Here is a 26,029-nt window from a genome sequence, read left to right on the forward strand (position 1 = left end):
CAAAGAAAGGCTCAGAGGATTGGTCCCTAAACCCACATTTCAGACTATTTTCCCCCATCCGGCCCCACCATCAGGGGCTGGTACAGGTGGCTGGAAACCATGATATCTGTGCCCTTGATTCCCATAGACCACGCAAGGAGCCTATCTGATGCTTAATTATCTTTTTTTGTTCATTTGTTTGTTTTCCGTACTGGGAATCGAACTCATGACGTTGCATTTGCCAGGCAGGCACTGGGCCGCTGAGCTAAGTCCCCAGCCCCAATTATCTTTTCTTCTTTCCTGGAAAGCACAGAGTAGGCACAGTGTAAGCAGGCTGAGCAGGGATGGATTGTGATTCAGTGTGCTGGTTCCAAACAGAGGAGCCCCTCTTTCAATACGCATTATTGCCCAGTTATCCCAAGAGTTCTGCCTGGGTTCTCCTAGGATCTTTGTTCTGAAGAGCTCCTATGTTTGTCTCTGGGCTTCGGGTGCATTCCTGCTTGGGATGAGAAACAACTAGTAAGATAGCTAGGTACCAGAGTTGGCTTCTGGTGCAGGGACAGGGCCTCAGGGATACCAGTTGCCTCTGAGAGGATTGACAAGGTAGGCCCAGGCAAGGTTACTGTGCTAGCTCCAGCCCTTGGGAGTACAGGTCTCCAGCTAGTGCCCCAGGGCAGGAGTCTAGGAGTCCAGGGGAGTCCAGCGTTCCAGGTGAGACCTAGGACAGGGTGGGACTCTGTGGTGCTCAAGGGTGTGCTGGCCATGCTCCAGGCCTTCTCTTCTGCCTGGCTACGGACTTTATCTTCAAGTGGGGATATAGGTCGTTGGAGGAAAATACTCCCGGTTTGGCTTCTTGGAGTGTGCGCTATTGTGTAAAAGACAGGGAGAACTAGAAAGACAAAGATGGAGGAACAGAAACACATAGACAGACCTACAGCCAAGTTACCAAGGCAGGGATAGGTCAGTGATCGAATGATGGATTGAAGGAGAGTGAGATGAAGTGGACAAGAACCACACACACAGGGGCTGGGGATTTAGCTCAGCGGCAAAAGCGCCTGCCTGGCAAGCGCAAGGGCGTGAGTTCGGTTCCCGGTACCGGAGAAAAACCAAAAAAAAAAAAAAGTTGTGTCTTCGTAAGCCCAATGTAAGACGAGGTTTCTAGGAGGAGCTGCCTTTTCCCCTTTATAAAGGAGGGGCGGGGCGGCCCAGTGAAGCCCCGCCCCCGCCCCGCCCCGCCCGGCCGCACCACCAGCTCCTAGGTCTGGATGAAGAGGTGGAAGTTGGTGCGTGTGAACTCGTGGTGGATGCTCTCTAGGAGCGCGTCCGCATCACCCGCGGGCTTCGGGGCGCTGGGCGGACCCGGCCTGGCGCTGTATTCCGGCGTGTAGGTGAAGGAGAAGGCGCTGGGGTAGAAGAGCCCGTCGGCGCGCACCAGGCTCACCGGCACCGTGATGGGAGCGCGCAGCCAGCGCCAGTCGCTGCCGAAGGCCGCCACGTCGGGCACCACGCACACCAGGGACCGCGGGCTCCTGGGCAGGGGCACGGAGGTTAGAGCTGCGGTGACGCTCGCGTCTCGTCCCCTGCTCCCGGGAACCTCAGATTGCCTCCCGCACGCCGCACCTGTACATGGTCTCTGCCTCCACGTCCCCGAACCACACCTTGAGCCCCGCGTGGAAGTTCTCCCCGTGCAGCTCCAGCGTTGCCACGTCGCCCCCGCCGCTCAGCTGGGGGAGGGTGGGACCGGGTGGGTGGGGAAGGGGGACCAGGAGCCAGCAGGCGGCCCTCCCTCGCCGGCACCCCACCCCCACGCTCAGCGGCGGCTCCCCGCCCGCCAGCGCCCGGTTCACCTCCAGGGTGCAGATGAGGGGCACCGGCGTGACCGGCTCCCGCGTGCACGCCAGACTGGTGCTGAAGGAGAACTCCACGGACTCGGTGCCGATGATGGTCCAGCAGGAGCTGTCATTGAGCAGCGCCTTGTTCGCCTCCTTGGGGCAGGGAGAGGCCTGGAAGGGGGGACCCGAGGGTGGAGCAGAGGCTTCGATGGTGTAAGGGAGCTGCAGAGTGCCGGGCTTCCCCATCAGGCGGGAATGGATTTCGGTCCTGCTCTGCGGTTTCTCTGCGACAGAACTTGGCCCAGACTCTTAAGTTCCTTCACCGAGAGTCGAATAAGCTCACTGCACCTGCTGCTTGCTTGGTCTTTCTTTTCCCTCCCCCTCCCCTCTCCTCTTTTTCTCTTTCTTTTTCCCCCCTGGGTGCTGGTGACTAAATACAAGACCGCCCCCTGAAGTGTACCCCCGGCCCTTTCCGCAAGGTCTCACTCCGTTACCCAAGCTGGACTTCAACTCAGCCTCCTGAGTAGTTGGAATTACAAGGTATGCCCCTGCCCCAGCCCATGTGATTTCTTTTTTTTTTTTTTTTTTTTTTTTTTTTTTTTTTTTTTCTTTTTGGTATCGGGAATAGAACTCAGAACCTTGCGGCTTGCCAGGCAGGTGCTGTGCTGCTGAGCAATATCCCTCGCCCCCATGTGCTTTCTAATTTTTTTTTTTTTTGTCTTTTTGAGACAAGGTCTCGCTATGTAGTTCAGGCGGGCCTTGAGCTCACTTTATAGCTCAGGCTGGTCTCGAACTCGCAACAATCCTCCTGCCTCAGCCTCCGGAGTGCTGGGATTACAGGCATGCACCACCACGCCCGGTTCCCCACGTGGTTTCTAATGGCCTTATTTTCTTGCGTTTCTAGAATTTTATTTTCTAAAATTGTGCAATTCTTTGCCCTACCATTCTACAACTTTAGTATTCCTTGAGAAGGAGCATTGCTCAATGGTAATAATAATAATTGTTTTCTACATTTTATGATTCTGTTGCCTCACATTCTCAATAGTATTCTTTTGACAGACAGATTGATTAATAATAATTTTGATTTTCCACACTTTACAATTTTATGCCTCAATATTCTATCATTCTAATAGTCTTTTTTCAACAATACTCAATACTATTACCCATTCTAATTTTTATTTGCATGCTACAATTTTATATCCCAACAGCCAATGAATCCAATCTTCTTTGGGGATGAATTTTTGCGGGGAGATGAATATTGCTTAATAATAACACTTACTATTTTCTACATTCTACGGTTCTGTCCCAATAGTCCACGATTCTGACCTTTCACAGTAGGCGGTGTTACTCAGAAAGCAGCAATCATCATGACAATGGTCTTACAGTCTACGGCTATCTACTGTCTCCCTTTCTGGGACGCTTGGCGCTGGTGTACCCTGCTCACCTGGAACTGCACCACCTTCTCTGTGGCAAGGCATAAATAGGTGCCACCCCCTCCTGGAGGGCCACCTGGGAACTGGAAGGCGCACTTGTGCAATTGGGAGATAGGCTCGTCCACGTCGAGGAGTGCACACTGTTTGGCTACTTTGCGGATGATCTGCAACAGAAGAGTGGTGGGAGGTGTGGGGCCAGGGTGCCTGGGTGCCCAGAAGCTGCCTTCCCAGTCTCGGCTACTTCAACAACCACGTGGGCACAGAAGATTCCTAGAAAGTGCCAACTAGCCCCAGAGTGAGAACAGCTGTCTTCAGGCTTTAGGGCCTCACCTTCCAGCCCCATACACATAGGTCACACCCTCCGCATGGATCTGGGGGGCCCCCTGCAGGTGTGCCATCCCACTCATACCATAGGAGGTAGTGTGATGCCAGTGACTGTGCAGACGAGCTGCACCAGGGAGCCATATCGGACGTAGCCCTCTCGAGGTGGGAAGTCCCCTTGGGAACAGTGTTCATCAGCTGGGGTGAAAGAAAGACAGAGATGAAGGTCTCAGGAGCCCCCTCTTCTGCCCTGAACCCTGCCTTCCTACCTTTGGCTCCACCTCACACCATGACTAGGCCTTGTGGGAAAGGCCAGCCCTCGGGGAAGCAGCTAGGGCTTCTAATGGGGGCGGGGGTTGTTTGTGACCATGCTCGCAGATGTCTGCCTCCTGGGGTAGGCACTTAGTCAGTATGAGGGGGAAGCGCAGTGACGCTGGATCAGAATGGTGGGTCAGTCACTTTCTCACTGGGATTGTGGCTGTTTTTGAGCTCAGCTGTAGGGATGAGTTGATCGTTTTGAGGAGCTGGGAAGAGGAGTAAGCAAGCTAGCACATGTGGAGTGCCCCGCCGTGCCTGCTGGGGTCATTACCGAGGTGGAGCGTGAAGGCAGCCCACTGTCTCGCACTGGCCACGAAGGCCCCGTCCTCCACAGAGAGGTAGCGTGTGGACACCGTCTGGGAGCGCAGGCGGTTGAAGAGGGAGACCTTTGAGCCGGACGATATGCACACTGTGAGAGGAGGTGGAATCAGTGCCCTGGCTCGGAACTTTGGGGCTCCCAGACAATCTCTCGTCCTCTGTGTCGTGTACCAGTCTGGTTTATATGGACAAGCTGAATGGCTGTATCTCACAGCTATTTATCCAGTGCTGCTTTGTCCTGTATCTGTGCCTTGTCTGCTACTTTATGCTGCCTGAGCTACTTTGGGGCAGGCATGGTACTGGGCACTGGGTACCAAAGTGTGAGTTAGGCTCACTTTTGCTCTGGAAGAGACTGCAGTTTCAAGTACATAAATCTAAAATGCTAATGTGATGTGGTGAGAACTGAGGTAAGGTGTCCTTCTTGGAAGGAGTTACACTCTCAGAGGGGGATCGTGAAGCAGGTAGGAGTTGTTCAGGGGATGCTCCTGCAAAGACCATGTGGCGTGAAACAGCAGTGCACTATTTTAGGAACTTATCATTTATCTCTTCTGGCCCCAAATGTCATATACTCAAGGCCACTGCTTTACTTTCTCATTGCACTTTGGCCACCTAGGGAGAAGGCAATGGGTGGGCCAGTGTCCTGTCTTCTCTCAGAGCTGGACACACTGTAGGTGCTCATTTATACTTACTCAAAGTTCCCCTCCCCTGCGTAACAGCTAGCACTTACTGTGTGCCAGGTACTTTTCTAAATGCTTTATGTGTATTTGTTCCTTTAATTCTCCCAATAGCCCTATAAGGTAGATGATATTATCTCCACTTAACAGAGCAACTTGAGCCAGGCATGGTAGTGCACACTTGTAACCCCAGGACTGTGGGAGCCTGAGGCAGGAGACTTGCATGTTCGAGCCCAGACTGGGCAACTTAGTGACTTAGCAATACTTTTATTTTAGTGACTTAGCAACACATTTATTTTTGTCTTACAATAAAAAATAAAAAGGGATGGAGATGTAGCTCAGTGAAAAGTCCCAGGTTCAATTTCCAGTACTAGGGAAAAAAAGCAACCTTCCAAAGTTCACACAGCTACCAAGTTGTAGAGCATGATTCAAACTCAGGCCGCTGGGCTCCAAAATATGCACCCAACCATCACACTATTCCACTACTTCTGCCTAGCCCTTCCCGGATATCAAGGGCCAGCCCTAACACTCTTTGGATCTGGGACAGTCCACAGGTTTTTTTTTTTTAACGAAGTGTGGCCGGGCGAGGTAGCGCAGGCCTGTAATTCCAGCACTCAAGAGCCTGAGGCAAGAGGATCGCTGTGAGTTTGAGGCCAGTGTGAACTACACAGCAAGACCCTGTCTCAAAAAGTAAATAAAGTGTGGTATACAGTAGGGCCTGGGCTCTGGAGTCACACTGACTCAAGGTCATTTCCTGGCGTGGCCACATCCTAGGTGGGTGATCTTGGGCAAGTCACCTGGAATGTGATAGGTCCAACTGTTTCTTACATGCATGAGTATTTAAAACCTCATTTCCCCTGTCTACCACATAGGGACAATGATAGTACCTACCTCGCAGGGACTGATCCCCAAGAAAGTCCCTTCCCACCCTGTCCCCTTACCTCCCAGTGAGGGACTGGTGGTGTTGTCATTGTTACTGAGCCCTCCTCTACAAGGACTGTCCACCTGACATCTAGAACAATACCTATCTCAAATAAGCTCTTTGATCTGCAGTGTACGTCTTCCCTGATAGGCTATAACTTGCTCTAGAGCAGACATCTGCTATTATTTATTTATTTATTTATTTATTTTTGAGATACGGTCTTGCTATGTAGTTCAGGCTGGCCTTGAATTCACTATGTAGCCCAGGCTGGCTCAAACTCGTGGCAATCCTCCTGCCTCAGCCTCCTGAGTGTTGGGATACAGGCATTATTATTATTACTATTGTTATTATTATTAGAGTGGTAAATCCAGGGCTTTACGCATGCTCAGGCAAGTGCTCTACCACTGAGCTACATCCTAGGTCCTGCTCTTACTTTATAGCGATCCAGCCTCTGGCACAGAGCCAGGCATACAACAAGAACTCCATATATATTTTAAGCTGGATTCCCTCAGCCTCTTTACGGTTCCTGGAACTGGGGACTGAACGCAGGGACCCACACCTGCTAAGAACTTGCTTTACCACTAAGGCTCATTCTCACGCCTTGCCCCTTTATAGTTTTTAGTTTCCCCCCCATACCCCCCCATCCAGTCTCCACGTCCCCCTTCCCGGCTTTCGCTCCCCTCTCTGGGGTCCAGCCGCGCCCACTCAAACCCGCCTGGCTCTCGGCTCAGACTCCGCCCCTCTCTCCGACCCCGCCCCTAGGCTCCCGCAGGGGCTTCTCCGCAGCGCCCGGCCCAGCTCACGGTCGGTGTTTTTCAGCGACTGCTTTTTCTGCGAGGGCTTCGAGATGACCTTGATGAGGCGGCTGTGGAAGGTGCCCAGCTCCCGGCCCCCTCGCAGCACGAGGCGGAGCACCAGTCGGAAGTGCTTCCTCTTGTCGGCGTCCGAGATGTACAGGGTCTTGGCGCAACCGAATTCCTAGCGGGCTCGCGGGGATGCGGCCGGCTCACCCCAGGCCTCAGCCAGCAGGTGACTCAACCTCCTCAAGGACCGCCCCATCGGAGGGAAGAGAACTCCACGAGCCTGGTTCTGGGGCAGACCCTCAAGGCAGACCCTGGCCTCCCGGCCTCCACGCTGTCTCCTGACTTCCAGGGAGACTAAGGAGCCCTCCTCTCCAAGGAAGAGGCAGGGACAGGAGCAGGAACCCGACCCCCTCCCATGCTGTCTCACCCTGGAGTCCGGCTGCTCCTCGAAATTCAACTTCTGCGTCTCGGCAGCACTGCCAGACGCGCCGTCCAGCCCCATGTAACCGCAGACGGTGGCCCCGGTCTCCCCTGCCTGGTGGGCTGGAAAGGGGAGCGGCATACTCGAGACTCAAGTGACGAGCAAGGTGGGCATGCGCCGCTAGAGGGCGCAGCGAAACTGAGCCCACCAGTCACGCTGCCTGCTCCCGGGCCCTGCCTGCAGAAGAAGGTCGACAGCCTGCGGCCCTTAATGCTCCCTCACCTTGGCCCTGCACTGGCTTCACCCTCCATCCGGGACCGGTGAGGTAGACACAGGGCGGGGGGCAGAAGAACCTGCGGAGACATGCGAGGGCTGGGTTCAAATAGCCATTGCCACTTGACTGTCTTGTAACCTTCTCAAGGTTAAAGTCCACACACCCCTTGATTTTTCTCCCTTTCTCCTCTGGACATCTTCATGACTGTGAACTCTATTAACATCCAAACATTTTCTTTTTTGTCTTTTTGAGACAGGGTTTCACTATGCAGTTCAGGCTGACCTTGTACTCACTTTGTAGCCCAGGCTGGCCTTGAATTTGCAGTGATCCTCCTGCCTCAGCCTCCCAAGTGCTGGGATTACAGGTGTGTGCCATCACGCCTTGCCAACATCCAGACGTTCATTTTTTTACACTTCTTTCATTTAACCCATCAGTATATCTGTCTACTCCGCCTCCAAAACATATCTGGAATCCATTAGCTATGTAACCACCTCAACTGCTTGTGTGTGTGTGTGTGTGTGTGTGTGTGTGTGTGTGTGTTACTGGGGATTGAACCTAGCGGCACTCTACCACTGAGCTATAGCTCCAGCCCTTTTTATTTATTTTGAGACAGGATCCTTCTGCCTCAGTCTCCCACGTAGCTGGGATTACAGACCTGTGCCACTGCCTGGCCTAACCATTACTTTTCCCCTGCAGGACTGCATCAGCCTTTTAGTGGGTCTCCTTGTCGCTACTCCACCCACTTCTAACTTGTTTTTCACACGGCAGCCAGAGTGCTTTTTTAAAAAAAACACGAGTCAAATTGTTTTTGTCTCTTCTTGAAATCCTCCCGTGGTTTAAAATCCCAGGTCTTCCCATGTTCAACTCTCCAGCTTACAACTTGTTCATCCTCCTCGAATTCCAGCCACATTGACTTCTTTTGCAACTAAACAGGCTCCGTTGGTACAGGTCAGAATCTTTGCATTTTTTGTTCTTTCTAGTTGGACACACTTGCCCTAGATTTTTTCATGTCTGGCTCCATCTGCCATTGAAGTCTCAGTTCAAAGCATTTGCTTTACCACGGAGCTACATTCTCAGCTCTCAGCTCCCAGTTCAGATGTCACTTGTTAAAAGGCTCTTTGACCTCCTTGCCCTGTCAAGCTAAAGTACCCCACCTCTCTGGTTTATATCACATTACCCTGTTCTCTTTCCTTCCAGCCCTCATCACACTCTGGAAATATCGCTTTTGCAGATATGTGAGGAGTTTACTGTCTGTCTCATCCACATTAGAGTAAAAAGGCCAGAAGCGCAGGGACTGTGTCAGTCTGTATGTCCCAGCAGCGCCCAGCAGTGACCACAGAGCCTGACACCTGATAAGCACCCGGTAAATAGCTGAATGAATAATGGCTGGGGTAGTGAACAGTGATGAGAGAACCATAGGGAGCGCTGCAAAAGACCAAAGTGGGGGCTGGTGTTGGCTGAGGGGCAGGTCCCCTGCCTGGTCAGCCAATAGCTGAGGTCTCAGTTCTAAGGCCTCCAAAGAGGAGGGCAGATGGACACATGGGGCTGAAGGCAGGAGAGACCTGGGAGGCAGTGCTGGGGCACCTACCGTTTCTCATTTCCATAGGATTTCTGGGCCACCTTGGCGTGCAGGATCCTCACAGTCTGCTCGCACCCGTGCTGCAGGCAGCTTCGCACTCCGTCCCTCAGTACGGCGGTGCGCTCTGGGGATGAGCTGGGCACGGGCAGGGCAGCAGCAGGGTGAGGCAAGGGTTGAGGTCGCAGAGAGCCCTGGGCTCAGATTGAGTGAAATGAAACAGAGGAAGGGGCGGCTCTACATTCTGCCTCCCCCAGGGTGGAGGGGAAAGAAGTGCTAGGCAAAGGAGAGGACTAAATATTTGGGCTTTAGGTGTTCAGTGACGCCTGTGCAGAGCCCACCAGGACCACGCTCTGGGTCTGGCTCTCTGCCCATGCAGTCTGGGCAGCAGGGAGATACAGCGGTGATACAAAGGCTGCACCTGTGTTGGCCTGGGATAGAGAGATAGGGTATGTGGAATTGGTAGTTAAACTCCCCCATTTTAGGGGAATGCCAAGGGGACCCAGCCTTCTCTGGATGCAGGCCTCGGGCTCTCACCCCCTGTGGGCAGAGGCCTGCAAACATAAAGGATCCTGAAGTCACATCCCAGAACATCTGAGTCCTTCCAGAGCCAAAGCAGCACTCCTCCCTTTCTCCCAGGAGAAGGGGCCTGTTGCTGGGTGGGTTTTCTTTTGTTCTTTTTCTTTTCTTTTCTCTTCTTTTTTTTAGATAGGGTCTTGCTATGCACTTCTTGCTGGCTCTGAACCCACTATGTAGCCCAGGCAGCCTCCTGCCTCAGCTTCCTGAATGCTGAGATTACAGGTGTATGCTACCATGCCAGGCCAACGGTGGGCTTTCTTCGATTACAGCGGATCCGGCTCACTACATTAACCCCAAAGGGGGAGCCAGGTCAGGGTCTCTAGATCTGATGACTTCTCAGTTTGAGGGTTTTGATGGGTAAAACAGGGTGCACCCAAAGCCTGCACAGTTTCAGAGACTGTGTAAAGGAGGACTTGTAGCACAGTTGTGGAATTAGCAGGTTGGGGCTTGAGGAAAGCTATGATTCTCCCCCACCCCCGTGTCCTTTTAAGCTCTGTACACTCTTGGCAGAACCTGAGTCCCAGCCTCTCTTCCCTCCTGGATGGGACATCGGAGGGTAAAAGTCAGGCGCGCCCTCCAAAACCCGCCAGACCCTGTGGGCGGCCAGAACAGGACCGCCCCGCCTCTTGGGGCTCCCCTCAGGGGCAGTATCGCCGCCCTTCTCCCGCTGTAGCAGGATTCCGGTCCGCGCAGCTCGTGGTCTGCAGCTCTAAGGGTGGCAGGAGCGGGGGTCGCCACGCTTGCTCCGCCCCAGTCCTCGGAAGAAGAGGGAATCGCTCCCGCCAGTGGGAGGGGTCGCGGCCCGCGCTCCCCCTCCCCACCGCCAGCCCTGGGTTAAATGCAGCCGCCGCCTCTGCTCGCTCCAGCTGCCTGGCAGTCCCCACCTAGGGCACACTGCCCACGCCGTTACCTGGTCCAACTGCCCGGGAGGCTCCCCACGTCAGCTCCGCTCTGCAGCCGCACCTCCGAGCTGTCCTGCAGGCTCAGGTGAGTCAAAGGGCCCGGGGGCGCTGAGGAATCTACAGCAAACCACAAACCCCACTGGAGATCTATTTACCGCAGAAGCAACGCCTCTGATGATCGCAGCTGACTGGCAGTGCCCTTTTCCTCTTCTGTGGGGTCCTTTCCAAATTGAACCCCCACCAGTAAGGCTGACGAAAACAGGGGCTCTGTCCCTAACCTCCTTCCAGGCCCAGGCACATTCCCAAGGTGTTCATTCTTGGGCCAACTCCCAAATAATTACTCACAGACTTCCCGCCCCCCTTTCAGTCCCCTTTGCCGACCCGAAGGGCATCTTCGAACTTTTGTCTTTAACCCAAAGATTAACTTCGGTAGAGTCCATAGAGTCCTGGCCTCTCGTTAGCCCGGGCCACCCCTTCTCTCTTGAGTGAAGACCATTCCCCTCTCTGGACCTGACTCCTTCTGCAAACTGAAGGGGATGGGAGGGTGGCGACGTTCACCTATGAACTTTCTAGGATTCCCAGGATGGAGCAGGGAACCAAGAGCAGGATAGGGGGGACCTTAATCAAGATTAGGGGGCCCAGGGGCTTTTGCCAGTAGGAAGGGACAAGGAGTGGCAAAAGGCCCCTTGCACCTTTAATCCATATGCTACCCCAGGGTGCGGGCCCAGGCTGTGGCCCAAGGTAGAGAAGGCCTTTGGTGCCTGTCCATCTCCACCAGCAGCTGGCACATCTGGCTTAGTCACCCTCCCACGACAGGCCCTGCCAGAGGGATTTTTGTTCCTCTCCCAGGGTGGAAAGTGAAGGGGGAGAAGAATCCTGGACAGGAAGCCTGCCTGGGGCGAGCGGCAGGCACGGGCCTTGCTCAGAATAGGCTCATTCACGGAATTGGGGGGCAGGGCAGGGCTGCGGTGGGTTAGGGGCGGCTGCCTCTCTCTCTCTGCCAAGAAATGGCAACAGAAAAATGGCCAATGCAGCCTCAGCCCAGGGCCCGGGGGTAGGGTGGGCAACGGAAGGAAACGAGGCTTAGTGAGTCCTCGTAGGGACCAGGGAGCCAGGCAGCTAAGAGGGGAGGAGGGGACCTAGGAGTCCCACATTCCAGTGGGCCGCCTTTTGGGACCTTCATTTTCCCATCCATACACTGGGGGACCTCCTGTCATACTTAAGGGACATCGTCAGGGGCTGCAGGAGGGTGAAGCTCACCTGCTGCCCCCGCAGGGTCCATGGCCGCTCTGTGAGGCCCTGGACTCTCTCTTGCTGCCCTCTGGGTACGTCCAATGCCACCGTCCCTGGAGCCCTGCGCACCTCTGCACCCGATGTGCACACAGGATATATCCCGGGCAGGCCTTATCTCCAAGGCCTCGGGGCTCCCGGCCCCCTGTTTGTTCTGGACACCGGCACCTGCTGAGCAGGTGTGGACTTCCCAGAGTACATCGCGGTGGCAGCCACATCCAGCGGGGCGCCCCCTGGCGGCCTCTCCTGAGAGCCAGAGAAGAACCGAGGCACCGAGTCAGGAGTTCTTGCACGTGGTGAATTTTAGCACCACTCACTGCCCCACAGTCTACACTTGGTTGGTGAAAAGACGCAGCCTTTCTTCGCCACCTTCGATTGGACGGTGCATGCCTGAGTATAGGGCTTGGGTTGAGGGCTGCACACACAGTGGCACAGGAGCTCCTGCGTGCAGTGGGGAGGGGCAGAGGTGGAGGCTGGCTTCTGTCTACAGACACTCGCCTCCTGGGAGCAGACAGCACAGAGCACTCTGGCTGGGTCCCAGAGCCAGAGAGGCGTAAGTTGCATGCTTCACTTCTCTAAGCCTCAGTTTCCTCATCTGTGCAATGGGGACTCCAGCCTTAGTGTCAGAATTGACAAGGATTAAATGCCATCATGCATGCAAAGCATTTAGCCCTGTCCCCGGGCGCTGTATCTTATCTACTCTTTGTTTATATATATATTTTGCAGTTCAACAAAGTCCTGCGGTTCTACAGAGAATCTCTTGCGTTTCCCAGCAGTCTCACTGTGATGACGTTTCCGCGAAACGTCCCAGTGTGAAACACTTTAGACACACAAAAATAGATTAGTAAGAGAAACCCCGTGACCCTCTCCCCTCCAAGTGCCCATCTTCCAGAATAAGAGCCATATGCTTTACTAATTTCCCTCCTCCTTGCAGGTCCTGACATTTACATTCTCCGTCCCTCAAACACCATGAGAGGCCTTCTCAGCTGGCCACTGGCTACGCTGCTACTCCTTCTCCAGCCCTGGGAAACCCAGCTCCAGTCTGCAGGTGAGCTTCGGCCCGGCCCTCACCAGCGGGAGGAGGGGAGCGGAAGCAGCCAGGCCCGACCTGCAGGGGAGAGAAAAACAAGGGTTTTGGAACCTATGAGGCTCTCCCGCTTCTGTGGGCCTCAGCCTCCTCACCTGTAGGATGTGGCTTAGCTTTGGGTTCATGCAGAACTATACATGCAGTGTTTCATTTCGGATTTTTAAATCGAAGACATGGAAATATCAAATTCCACATAAAAATCCCGATTTGGAACTTTTCTTGAAAACTTCAAGGACTGCTAACTTCCAGCCCGCGCGGCCACATGGTAACATTTTACGGGAGCTGCCCGAAGCAGGAGGGACACAGGCTCTTTCAGAGCCCACAGTCCTAACCCAAGCACGGCATTCATTTATTTTGCCTGCCTGGCCCCTATCCTATTGCGATCTGTACTTGGGATGTTTCCTCCTCGGCGCATCCTTAATAGATAACACCTCCCTCCAACACCTCTCAGAGCTGTGCCTTGAGAATTTGTGAGAAGGCCTCGCCCGCGTTCTCAGCAAGTGAGGGTGGGTGTCTAACTTGTGTTTGTTAGGTCACCTAGGCGGCGCTGCTCTGTAGGGATAGCCGCATTTCTCGAGTTTCTCAGGCCAGGAGGTGTTTTTTTCCTGGTAGGTAAGGCTTTGTGGACCTAAGAATATCCTCCGTGATGTATCCCACAGGACCCAGGTGCCATACTGGGCCCATGGATTTGGTGTTCGTGATTGACAGCTCCCGCAGCGTGCGCCCCTTTGAGTTCGAGACCATGCGGCAGTTCCTGGTGGGCCTCCTCCGCAGCCTGGACGTGGGGCGCAACGCCACGCGCGTCGGCGTGATCCAGTACTCGAGCCAAGTGCAGAGCGTCTTCCCGCTCCGGGCCTTCTCGCGGCGTGAGGACATGGAGCGCGCCATCCGCGACCTGGTCCCGCTAGCGCAGGGCACCATGACGGGCCTGGCGATCCAGTACGCCATGAACGTGGCCTTCAGCGAGGCCGAGGGCGCGCGCGCGCCGGAGGAGCGCGTGCCACGCGTCGCCGTCATCGTGACGGACGGGCGGCCCCAAGACCGCGTGGCCGAGGTGGCGGCTCAAGCGCGCGCCCGCGGCATTGAAATTTACGCGGTCGGCGTGCAGCGAGCGGACGTGGGCTCCCTGCGGGCCATGGCGTCACCCCCACTGGACGAGCATGTCTTCCTCGTTGAATCCTTTGACCGTATCCAGGAGTTTGGCCTGCAGTTCCAGGGGCGATTGTGCGGTGAGTGAAAGGAACGCTGCAATGCGGCTTCAGCTCTCCAGCTGGGTGGATTCCCCTCTTGGCACGGTCCGGCCTTACTCTGCCCACCAGGTAGAGTTGAGGGGTTCGATCAAACGTATGCTGTGGACACCTTTTCTTAGGCTTGTCCACAAAGAGTGACATTTTTCTTGTCCCACCCAACAGGACGAAGGGTTGTGATTTATCACAGGATTAGTGTCTAACTCAAATAACACATACCTTCAAAGCTAGATCACCCTTCCTCAAAGCTCAGAGCGGTCGCCTTTGGAAGTCACGCCCCGCCCACAGGGGCGTGGCTGCTCCTCCTCACTGTAGCTCTTCTCCCAACCCTGCAAGATCTGTGCTAGTCACATTTTGTGCTATTTGGACCACCTTAGTTTACACTTCCCCACTCCCTGCACTGTCCCTGGCTTTGTATGGTCTTGCCCTATGCATGGGCACATTTAGTCCCATGTCCCGTCTTCTGGGTCTATCTCCATTTTTACCCCAAGCCGGCGCCACAGGGACTGACCCCCTCCCAGTCCTGTCTCACCTAGGGCCATACTTGAGGGTGGTGCCTGCCCCTGACCCATCCCTGTTCAGCTGTGTCGTGTCAGAGACTTCTGCCCATCTGTCCCCAGCTCATTCTCGCGCTGTGTGTCCCCAGGGAAGGACCTGTGTGCAGAGTGGGGACATGGTTGCCAGCACCAGTGTGTCAATGCTCCGGGAACATTCTACTGTGCCTGCAACTCTGGCTACAAACTAGCGGCAGATAAGAAGAGGTGTTTGGGTAAGAGCTGCCCCTGCCCTGCAGTCTCACGGCTCCTGAACCTACTTTGGCTCTGGCAATGAGTTTGGGAGGGTCTTTCCAAGTAAAAGCCCTCTTTTTTAGTTTATAGGTTTAAGACAGAGGAGGTCCTTTGTGGGACCAGGGCCGGGAATCTTGGCATCCCCCTGCCCCAGTTAAGTGTGCTTTCTGTAGCTTTTTCTACTCCCTGTAAGCCCAGTCTCCTACCTGGTCCAGTTGACTTCCCAGACTTGTTTCTGTCTCCCAGGAATAGTCTTCCAGTTTTTATTACTTAGACACTGCTGCTAGGGATCGTCAGTTAGGCCTGTCGCCCCTGACATACTGCTCATTCCTTGCTGCTTCCGTCTGCCCCTGCAAATGCTTCAAGACCTGGTTCTTCCCTTTTGTGTTCGTCTTTGTCATCAAGCTATGGGTATGGTGCCTTGCTTTTGCACTGTTTTGTGAGCACATGTATATTTACTTCTGTGGTCGTAATTGCCACCATTTACTGAGTACCAGGTTGGTTATCAGGTATATCATGGTTATCAGGTTGGTTATCAGGTATATCAGGTTATCAGGTGCTAGGAGATTCCATGCACTGCTCCTCAGCTTCACAACAACCTGGAAAAAGATATTGTATGATCAACCAGGTGACACCTGGGGTCAACTTGTCATTAGAAACTTATGATTGACTTGGATTCTTATTTGATTATCATGAATATGCAAATTCCATTGCAAGATTTCCAGGAATTCCCTAAAGGCTTACCTTCTGCTGCAGTTATTCAAGTTATGGATCCTTGTTCAATTTTTCAACCCTGTATACATGCTGTTCTTATTCCAGATTTTTTTTTTTTTTTGAGATAGGGTCTTGCTATGCAGTTCAGGCTGGCCTTGAACTTACTATGTAACCCAAGGTGGCCTTGAACTCAGAGCGATCCTCCTGCCTCAGCCTCCTGAGTGCTGGGATTATAGGTGTGTGCCACCATGCCCAGCTATTCCAGGTGTATAAATCAACTTATTCTTTGGTTCACACTTATGTGCATGCAAGGGTGTGCATGTGTGTATGTTCATTCTACTAAAGATGGGAGTGGACAGAGGTGTGAGTTAAAGTCAAAAATATCATGGAAAAAGAAAGAAGCATTACTTATTATTGCATATTAGACACTTTTGTTCCTCTAAGCGCTCAGTCAGTCCCCGATGCTGGCAGCCTCAACCCCAGACTTACTCATCTTTCACACCATCTGTCACGCTCTCATTGTCTTCTCTCCACTCCTATTTTCCAGGAATCCCAAATTCTTTTTTTTCCTACATGGCAAGCCTCATCTCTCCAGTCCCTATTTTCCAGCTTAGCTCTAGGCCATATTCGCACATCCAAACTCAGGCAAGAGCCTTCCTTTCTCAGAAGGAAGCTGTAAATAGTAGTTGCTCACTTCCATTATATTCCCATTTTGCTGATGGGGAAATGGACAGGCTGAGACAGGTGAGGTGACCATGCCTCATCTTTCCCGGTCTTCTACAACTGTGGATTATTATCTTATGCCTGGCTCAGTAAAGGGCATGCTGGCCCTGGAATGTGTCTAGGGTGTGAGTTGGGAGGGTTAGCTGGCCCCATAGGAGGGAGGCTTATAAATATAGAAATTACAGCTGCCTGGGTACCACCTCAGGCTAATTAATCAGGATCTTTGCAGTTGGGACCCAGCAGAGGAGTTCTTAAAAAGCTGCTCGGGTACTCACGCTGCCGGGGCTGAGAAGTGCAGCTTTGGGCAAAGGCTGACCTTGTCTCTTCTCAGCCATTGACCTGTGTGCTGAAGGGGCCCATGGCTGTGAGCACCACTGTGTCAACTCCCCGGGCTCCTATTTCTGTCGTTGCCGACTTGGATATGTACTGCAGCAAGACCAGAGGAGCTGCAGGGGTGAGTTCACAACCTCTCCACTCCTTTACTCCCCCCAGAGTCCTGGCCTGAGGCCTCGGATGGCCCCATCAGAAGCAATGTCTTTCTTTTTTTTTTTTTTTTTCTTCCACCAGTCATTGATCAGTGCAGCTTCAGGAATCAGCTGCCAGCATGAATGTGTTAGTACCCTTGCGGGGCCACAGTGCCCTTGCAGGGAGGGCTATGACCTACCGCCTGATGGGAAGAGCTGTCAGGGCAAAGAGGGGTGCTCTTGAGGTGGGCACGAATCTCTTGTGAGGAGGGGTAGGAACTCAGGCTGGTGAGTTCCACCCTGACTTATCCTGCTCTGTCTCTCCTTTAAGTTAAGGACCTGTGCAATGGTGTAGACCACGGCTGTGAGTTCCAGTGTGTGAGCGAGGGCCTCTCCTACCGCTGCTTGTGCCCTGAGGGTCGGCAACTTCAGGCAGACGGCAAGAGCTGCAACCGTGAGTTATGGTGGGGGGTATTCCATCTGTTCTTGCCCCATTACCCATATTCTGATCATCCTTGCTTTGGCCTTGCTGTAACCTAAGGATGTGGTGTGAATATGTGTGTGTTGGGGCAGCCTGTTGGAGGATGTGCTGTGCCCTGCCTCTATTGCTTTCTCCTCAGCCCTCTATCTTGCTAATCCTCTCCCCAGGGTTAATTTAAAAATCCATAGTTGATCACATTCTTCCAATGCTCAAAATCCTTCTGTGGCACACCAGTGACTCCAGAATAGGGATCAAATGCCTTACCCATGAGTTTTTCATGTATGGGCCCCACCACATTAGTGGATAATGAACTCAAATTACTGGGTAACAACCAGCATTTAAAAAAAAAGAATGGAAGAGAAAATAGTTTCCTGCCTGTAGAAAGAGTAAGTATTGTTTCACAAAGCTCATTTAGTTATATGTGAGCATATGAAGTGCATCATCATGTATTATTATTATTATTATCATTTTTTTTTAACTTTGGGTTGTGGTCAAAATTTTAAAACTACCACCTTAGCTCATCACAATTTTTAAAACTACCACCTTAGCTTCAGCCAATTTATCAGCCTCTCTCTTGCCACACTTGAACATTTTCAGCATACTGGCCACTTCCTGAGAGCTTGCCAGGGCAGAGTTCTGTCCCATGCCTTTGCACATGCTGCTTCCACTTTCTGGAATGTCTCCCTCTGCCTTCACAAACTCCTCATTACCTGTTCAGATGGTTTTAGTCCATTCAGACTCCTATGACAAAGTACTACAGACTGATTGGCTATCTTTTTCTGTTTTGTGTTGCTATAACAAAATACCCAAGGCTGGATATTTTATAAAGAAAAGAGGTTTATTTGGGTCATAGTTCTGGAGGCTAGAGAATATGGCATTGGCATCTTCTTGGTTTCTGATGAGGGACTCATTGCTGATGCCATAATGTAGCAGGAGCATATGCAAGAGTGGTGAGAAGGTGCTTGGAAGAGACCAAACACATGGAGTTGCCTTATGTTATAACTGCCCACTGTCACGGTAACTAATTCAGTCCCTTGAGACCAAATTCACTCCCTTGAGGTGGGCATGAGTCTCTTCCTAGTGTGGTACCCCCATGACCTAATTACTTCCCCCTAAGCCCCACTTCTTAAGGGTTGCAGTACCTTTCAGTACTGTTACATTGAGGCCCACACTTCTTTTTCTTTTTTGTTTTTTTTTTCTGGTACCGGGAATCGAACTCATGACCTTGCACTTGCCAGGCAGGCGCTATGCCGCTGAGCTAAATCCCCAGCCCTGGAGCCGGCAGTTCTAGAACATAAACTTTGGGAAAGAAATCACACCCAAGCCTTGGCAGTGGCTTGAACAAAATTTACTTCTCAGAGTTCTGGACAGCAGGACGTCCAAGAGTGGTGTGCTGGCAGATACTATGTCTAGTGAGGCCCTGCCTTTGCCCCACAGTCTTCTCATTTTGCCCTCACAGGCAGGGAGAAATCAAGGTCTTTGGGTTTCTTCTAAAGACACTAATGCCATTCCTGAGGGCTCCACCTTCTTAACGTCAGCTAATCCTGCTGACCTCTCAGAGATCCTCCCTCCTAAGACCATCACATTGGAAGACAGGGTTCAGCATATGAATTTTGGGAGCTAGGCTACAGTCACTCAGTCCAAAAAAAGACCACATGGGGCTGGGGATTTAGCTCAGCGGCACAGCACCTGCCTGGCAAGTGCAAGGTCGTAAGTTCGATTCCCAGTACCAGAAAAAAACAAAAATAAACCAACAAAAATAATAATAATCCTGTCTGATGACAATGCAGTAAAACTATAAATAGCAGAACGAAAAAAGACCACATAAAGAGTCATCATCTCCATGCAGCCTTCCTCAACAACTCCAGGAAGAATGAACTGTTACCTTGGGCTCCCTTCATGCCGCTCACCTAGGGCTATTTTTATCTGTAGCAAATGGTATGTCTGATTTATTCTGCCCTATCCTGATTACCTCGTGGATCGTGCATCATGGATAATTTCCTCATGGATCAGGACCAACCGAAGTCCCTGGTTCAGAAGAGGGTGATTAGCAGCAGGGGTTTTGGGACTTTGATTTCAAGTCCTGGCTCAGGCACTATTAACTGTGGAATCTGAGATAAATCATTTTAGCTTTCCGAAGCTCAACTTATAGAAATTGGGGATCATATTCATGGTTACTGGGAGTATTGAGAAAATTATGCAGCACCTGGCCCAGAGCCTGACACCTGGCAAACTATCAGTAAATGTTTTTGTTAACGTTATTATTGATACTGGTACAATGCCTAGAATTGTATCTGATACATAGTAGGTGATCGTTAAATGATAACTATAGTGGTTATTGTCGCTGTTGGCTATTGAGGTTACTTAAGAAGAGATACTTTTGGCAGAGTGGTTTGTGCTAAGCACTCAATAAATGTTGAGGGCTATCAAGTAGATATGATGATAAAGATGTCAATTTAGCATACTGCCGTGCAGAGCAAGGACTCAGTGAATGGCGTCAGTTCTACAAGAAATGTTTGTGAATGAATGACTAGATGAGTAGATGTCTACTGCTAGTAAAGGATCTGGCGTCTCTATCCAATCCTTCTTGCTGAGCAGGATGCCGGGAAGGCCACGTGGACCTCGTTCTGCTGGTGGATGGCTCCAAGAGTGTGCGCCCGCAGAACTTCGAGCTGGTGAAGCGCTTTGTAAATCAGATCGTGGACTTCCTGGATGTGTCCCCCGAGGGCACGCGCATCGGGCTGGTACAGTTCTCTAGCCGCGTGCGCACCGAGTTCCCACTGGGCCGCTACGGCACCGCCGCGGAGGTGAAGCAGGCGGTCCTGGCGGTGGAGTACATGGAGCGCGGCACCATGACTGGGTTGGCGCTGCGACACATGGTGGAGCACAGCTTCTCCGAGGCGCAGGGCGCACGGCCCCGTGTCCTCAATGTGCCTCGAGTAGGCCTAGTCTTCACCGATGGCCGTTCCCAGGATGACATCTCGGTGTGGGCAGCGCGCGCCAAGGAGGAAGGTGGGCTTGGCGCGGGACCGACTGGGCAGGGGTTGGGCTGGATGCAGGAAGGCAGCTTTCCCAAGGCTTTAGGCACCTTCTGAGTTCCGCTGTCCTGCAGGGATTGTCATGTACGCTGTGGGTGTAGGCAAGGCGGTGGAGGAGGAGCTGCGCCAGATTGCCTCAGAGCCCGCTGAGCTACACGTGTCCTACTCCCCGGACTTTAGCACCATGACACACCTGCTGGAGAACCTCAAAGGCAGCATCTGTCCAGGTGAACAGGTCTCTCTTGGGCTCCTCTTATTCCCTCATTGCGTAACCTCTGGTAGTGCCTCTTCCTACTCACCGCGTGCCACACCCCCATGCAGAGTTACAGCCAGCAGATGGACTCTCTAGACTGAACCTTGTTACTTAAAGTGTGGCCCGTGGACCAGCGGCAGGTCATAACCCAGTAGCTTGTTAGAATGCAGCATTTCCAGAGCTTCCCAGACATAATGAATCAGAATTTGCGCTTTACCAAGACCCTCAGGTGACTGTTGTACATATAAAAGTAAGCACTAGGTTGGGCTACCTTCCTCCAGATTAGTGGTGTTCACAAGAATTTGGAAAAACTTGCAAAGGTGTGCCAGCTGTAGCACTTGTAAGTGGAGCCCAGCATATAGCCTTTGAACTGGTTGGAATTTAACTTTATGGACGTGGGAGAGTGGCAGGAGTGTGTTTTAAGTCTGCAAAGACATGAACTTTTAGACAACGTGGCCCACAGATGAAACCTGTCTGCTTCATTTAGTTCTCAGCTGAGGGAAAAGGGACCGACTGTATCTGTGGAGGAGGAGGGGACTGTTGAATCAGGTATACTGTACCTTATAGGGGATGTGGAAAATTTCTCAGGGGTAATTTTTACTGTAGGATCTTTAGGCTCTAACCCAGGCATAAGATGCGACACTTCTTTCAGGTTATCAGGCCCCACCTGATAAAAGATAGGTTCACTAGAGTGGGGCTGAGCCTGGCACATCTGTGTATCCATATGTGTGGATATCCACACATTTCTTTCCTCTCTCTTTAGGCTGATTCTAATAATTAGCCAGGGCATTGTGAAGGCATTGGGTTAGCTGCTCTCACAGGGCCTTTCTTGTTCTGACTCTTACATCTCCCATGGTGTGACTTTGGACAAGTCACTCAACCTGCACCCTAGCTTAACTTTCCTCTTTGGTAGCAAATCTTGCCTGCCCAAGATTACCTCTGGCTACAGAACTGTAAGTGAAGTCTGGGGTCTGTAGTTGAAATTCTTTACCAGCTGGCTGTATGACTGTGGGCAGACTGTCTTCCCTGACCCGTATTTTCCACATCTGTAAAGTTAGAGGTCTTTATGGGACTTTTATTGATATCACCAGTAAGATGACATACAGCAGTACTAGCTCACATACAAGACAGATTAAGGGATAACCTTTAAATCATAAGAGCAGCTCTATAAAGGAAAAGTTCTGGCCATTGTGCTTATTATTTCATTACCTGTAATACTGAAAGTGGCATACAATTATAGAATTTCAGTGAATTTAAGATACTAGGTGGGTAACATTCATCATTACTTTATTTATTGATAAGAAAAACAGGCCCAAAGTGTAATTGTAACCGCTCCCCCCCACCATGTTGAAATGCATAGGGAGAAAGACATTGATAGTTTTAATACTAGATAGCTTTTCTCAAGTATTAAAAAGCATCAAAGCCACGTGGAGGGTTTTGTAAAACAAATTGCTGGGCTCCAAACCCAGATTTGCTGGTGCAGGAGGTCTGAGGGAGGGCTGGAAGATTCACATTTGTGATAAATTTCTGGGTATTACTGTTGCTGCTAGTCGGAGGACCACTCTGTATCACTGGTTTCCTTGAAACATACTATGAGGCGTTTACTTGTGGTGGGAAATGTTCTAAATCTGTGCTTTCCAAGGGGCTGGGGATTTAGCTCAGCAGCACAGTACCCGCCTGGCAAGTGCAACGTCTTGAGTTCCATTCCCGGTATGGGAAAAAACCAAACAAACAAAAAACAAAACAAAACAAAAAAACAAAATAAATCTGTGCTGTCCAATAAGGCAGACAGTAGCTACAGTACATGTGCCTACTTAGTTAAAATAAAAACTGAGTTCTTCAGCTGAACCGGTCATATTTCAGGTGTTACATAGCCGCATGCAGCTTGTAGTTACTACACTGGACAGGGCAGATATGGAATACTTCCATCACTGCATCAGTTTCATTTGGAAAGTGCGTGCTGCCCCGGACTCTTGCTACTCAGTATAGTCCATGGGGCAGGGGCAGAAGCAGTAGCGGCATCCTTTGGGAGCTTATTGAAAGCAGATTATCAGCTTCTCCCCCATCCTGGCTTAGAACCTATTTTAACAAGTTCCCCCGATGATTCCGATGAGCACCAAGGGTTGACTCTCTTGAAAGTCGCAGAGTCCTCACAACCACCAGTGGATCGGCTCTCTGTATTCTCATTGCGTAGATGAGGAAATAGGTGTGGAGGGGTTGAATGGGTTTCCCAGTTCCTCTCAGCTACTTGGCTGGGACTCAGCCCGAGCCTGACTGAATCCAAAGCCCATACATTCAACTCCAGGTCCAGTGGAGGTGACTCAGAGGGCCAGTGCAACGGCCAGCTCGGTCTTACAGTTCCTCAGTCTGTTTCCTCCCTGCAGAAGAGGGCATCAGCGCCGGGACAGAGCTTCGGAGCCCTTGCGAGTGTGAAAGCCTCGTTGAGTTCCAGGACCGCACGTTGGGGGCGCTCGAGAGCCTGACGCAGAAGCATATCCTTTGGAGCCGAAGAGCTGGTTGGAGGGAGGATGAAGGGACCTCAACCCCATAGGCTTCCTTAACCACTTACTGGCCCATTTGACTGCGCGCCTGGAGAATCTGGAGAACCAGCTGGCCACCAGGAAGTGAGGGCCGCAGGTGGCTCGAACCCGGGCAGTACCTGGGCTGCACTGTCGGGGAGGAGGCGCTGGCGGGGTCCCAGCGTGCGCTCGAGCTGGCCTCGCCTGGACCCGGAGCCAGACGTCAGGCACCAGGGGAGGGGGCGGTGTGCAGGGCGGGCGACGGCTAGACCCGCACGCCCTCGCTGCGTGCTGCGTTCAGTTCTTTGTTGGATTTCTTTTTGTTTTCTTTTTCTTAAAAAACAAAACAAAACAAAACAAAACTGGTTTCCATGGGGTCGTTTTGTGGGCCTTGCCGCGCTGCCAGGGGAGGGGAGGCCAGACGGAGCGCGCTCCATGGCGCCCGGGTGGCGTCTCCTTGGAGAAAGGCTCATTGTGCAGGGGTCGGGCTGGGGAGCTGGGGACCCGGCGCTACTTCCCTCTCCTTGTTTATTCAGCCGCGAACAGATGGCTTCTTATGCAGGATGTGTGTGTGTGGGGGGGTGTCCCAAGAGGAAGCCCAGGGGTCTGAGCAAGTCTGCACCCACTGTCCTCCAGCGGACTGAACATCTTACTGGAGCAATACCCCCCAAATCTGGCTCAAAAGGTGGGGAGTTGGTGCAAAAGAGAGGCAGTGATTGAACCCCTAAATGGGCGAAGTAGAGGCAAATAGATGGGTTTTATCCAGATTTTATCTCCCTCCTGCAATAGATAGGAAGCGAAGGAGGTATTAACTAAGACCCCTGGCCCTGCGCCTCTGCCACACTCCCCTTCAAGAAACAAAACAAAACTAGTTTCTCTGCCCCTACGGACCACCAACTGGTACCATTCTCCAGGTGCATGCAAGGATCTGCAAAGTTGAAATGCTTCCAGTTCTAGAGTGGTTTAAGGCAAATTACTGTGGATTTGTCCCCTCATTTGTAAAGTGTAGATTCACACTGTTACCCTTAAGGGTAATGAGACAGAGGAAATTCTTCCAAGATATCTGGCAGTGTGCGTGGTATGTATTAGGCCCTCAATTGATTATGTTTATTAATTATTAGCCATTAATTGTTTTATAGTAATAGCTAACATGTTTAGTTTGGGGCATTATTTTTAAGTGATTTGCAGGTGCAGTATTTTCATTTTATCCTCGCCATGACTTTGTGAGATTACTGACTTTAAGCCAGGCATGGGATATCCCCTCTGCAATCAGCACTCTGGGAGGCTGAGGCAGGAGGATTGTAACTTTGGTTCCTGCCTGGGCAACTTAGCAAGACCCTGTCTCAAAGTAAAAAATAAAATAAAAGGGCTGGAGATATAGCTTTGTGTGAAGGCTCTGGGTTCAGTTCTTGATACTGGGGGAAAAAAAGCTATTGCCTTTAGCATTCCCATTTTCAGATGCAGAAATGGAGACATAGAGCAGTTAATTTCCCAAAGTCACATAATTAGTAAGAAACTGATTAATTTCCTGTGGCTGTTATAACAAATCACCACAAATAAGAAGTGTAAATATATATATATATAACTATTAGTATTATTATTTTTTCCCCTGTACTGGGAATCGAACTCACGACCTTGTGCTTACCAGGCAGGCGCTGTGCTGCTGAGCTATATCCCCTGCCTGGGAATGTAAATATAACACAACTTGTTACCTTGTATTTCTGGAGACCAGAAGTCTAAGATGGGTTGGCAGAGTTGCATTCCTTCTGGAGGCATCTGTTTCCTTGTCTTTTCCTGCTTCTGGAGGCTACCTGAATTCCTTGGCTTATGGCCCCTCATCCCTTCAACTTCTGCTTCTGCCATCACATTCCTTTCTCAGAGTGTAACCCTTCTGTCTCTGTCTTAGAAGGATCCCTGTGAATATATTGTGATGATCTGGATAATCACGGATAATTTCCCCATTTCAAACTTTCATGTAATGACGTCTGCAAAGTCTCTTTTGGCCTGTAAAGTGACAGGCTTTTAGGGATTAGGTTGTGGACATCTTGGGGGGGCATTATTCTGCTCAGGATACAGGGCTAAAACCAGGCTCACTGACTCCAGAGCAGGCACTCTGCATGGCTTCTGCACCTGGCCCCTGGCTACGCAGGGGGACACACCTGCTTGAGAAAAGCCCTTGAGCTAGGGGAGCTTAGGGCTGGAGGGGACAGTGTCCTCCTCACTGTAACAGAAAGTTAGGGGCTTCAGACAAGAGAATGAACAGTAGGCAGGTAAGGAGAGAGAAATCCAGGAGGAGATGATCTTTGAGCTAAGCTGGAAACAACAGGCAGCCATGAAAACCCTTCTTCAGGTGAGTGAAGAATGAGTGTGTGCGTGGTCAGGAGTGATCTGAGTATGGGGTTGGGGGTGCTCAAGGTCTTACCTGGACAGGAGGGTCGGATGAGCTGATGTGCTATGGGTAGCATGAAACCTCACCTTGCCCGATCCTTTCATTTTACAGTTGGGGAAACTGAGGCATAGAGGACAGACTCGGTTGCTCACATAGGAAGGAAACACAACCAGGAACAGGCAAAAGCATGGGGTGGGGACATCAGGGTACTGAACTGACTGGGGACACTGAAGGTGGGCAAAGGCCGCAATCCACCCCTCCCTGCCCCTGGCCAGCGCTGCTTTCTTGGGATTTTCTCACCGGCTCTTTCTCTTGCAATCTCATTAGTGGCCACTGGATGGCAGACAGAGCTCTGGTTTGAAGCTGGGTCCCAGCGCTCTAGCAGGCATCCGCCACTGGTCTGAGAAGCCTATGCTCCATAAAACTATCCTCTCCACTTATACCAAAAGTTTTAGAATAAAGACCTTAGTGGGCCAGAGTGGGAGTGAAGATGACTCCAGGATGGAGGTAGGCATCAGAAGACAGTCTGGTTTCCTCAAAACCAAACCTGACCTTGAAGCGTTGGTCTTTGTTATTTCAGAATGGGAGCTAACATCAGCTCCGTCTCCATTACCTCGTGGGACCAGTGACTTTCGTGTGTCCCTCCTGGGGGTATTTGTACTTTAAAAGAAGTCACAGAGGAAG

General features: G+C 51.6%; 2 protein-coding genes across 2 annotated transcripts; one reads left to right on the forward strand and one right to left on the reverse strand.

Moving 5' to 3' along the window:
- Positions 1-229: 229 nt before the first annotated feature.
- On the reverse strand, positions 230-12,237 carry Rbpjl (recombination signal binding protein for immunoglobulin kappa J region-like). The gene is made up of 13 exons (XM_005392436.2): positions 12,141-12,237; positions 11,613-11,888; positions 10,361-10,469; positions 8,884-9,009; positions 7,304-7,374; positions 7,028-7,143; positions 6,601-6,775; positions 4,155-4,292; positions 3,654-3,763; positions 3,256-3,408; positions 1,827-1,982; positions 1,600-1,703; positions 230-1,508 (listed from the first exon to the last, which is right to left on the reverse strand). The coding sequence occupies exons 1-13, from the start codon at positions 12,235-12,237 to the stop codon at positions 1,235-1,237; spliced, it is 1,905 nt and encodes a 634-aa protein (XP_005392493.2). The 3' UTR covers positions 230-1,234.
- On the forward strand, positions 10,356-23,319 carry Matn4 (matrilin 4). Its single transcript, XM_013518325.1, has 10 exons — positions 10,356-10,437; positions 12,577-12,690; positions 13,389-13,958; positions 14,623-14,745; positions 16,533-16,655; positions 16,997-17,119; positions 19,745-20,158; positions 20,259-20,411; positions 22,822-22,929; positions 23,007-23,319. Exons 2-10 carry the CDS (start codon positions 12,612-12,614, stop codon positions 23,063-23,065), a joined length of 1,752 nt encoding a protein of 583 aa, XP_013373779.1. The 5' UTR covers positions 10,356-10,437; positions 12,577-12,611; the 3' UTR covers positions 23,066-23,319.
- Positions 23,320-26,029: the final 2,710 nt, after the last annotated feature.

This window comes from Chinchilla lanigera, unplaced genomic scaffold (assembly GCF_000276665.1).
Source record: "Chinchilla lanigera isolate Chin_1 unplaced genomic scaffold, ChiLan1.0 scaffold00044, whole genome shotgun sequence".
NCBI classification, from domain to species: domain Eukaryota; kingdom Metazoa; phylum Chordata; class Mammalia; order Rodentia; family Chinchillidae; genus Chinchilla; species Chinchilla lanigera.

Coding starts and splice junctions, on each gene's coding strand:
- Rbpjl (XM_005392436.2), bottom strand. CDS start 12,237: ATGAGGAAACTGAGGCTTAGAGAAGTGAAGCATGCAACTTACGCCTCT. Junction 11,889..12,140: donor GTGCTGTCTGCTCCCAGGAG/GCGAGTGTCTGT, acceptor TCTGGCTCTCAG/GAGAGGCCGCCAGGGGGCGC. Junction 7,144..7,303: donor GAAGCCAGTGCAGGGCCAAG/GTGAGGGAGCAT, acceptor TCCCCTTTCCAG/CCCACCAGGCAGGGGAGACC.
- Matn4 (XM_013518325.1), top strand. CDS start 12,612: ATGAGAGGCCTTCTCAGCTGGCCACTGGCTACGCTGCTACTCCTTCTC. Junction 12,691..13,388: donor AACCCAGCTCCAGTCTGCAG/GTGAGCTTCGGC, acceptor TGTATCCCACAG/GACCCAGGTGCCATACTGGG. Junction 16,656..16,996: donor AGACCAGAGGAGCTGCAGGG/GTGAGTTCACAA, acceptor CTCTCCTTTAAG/TTAAGGACCTGTGCAATGGT.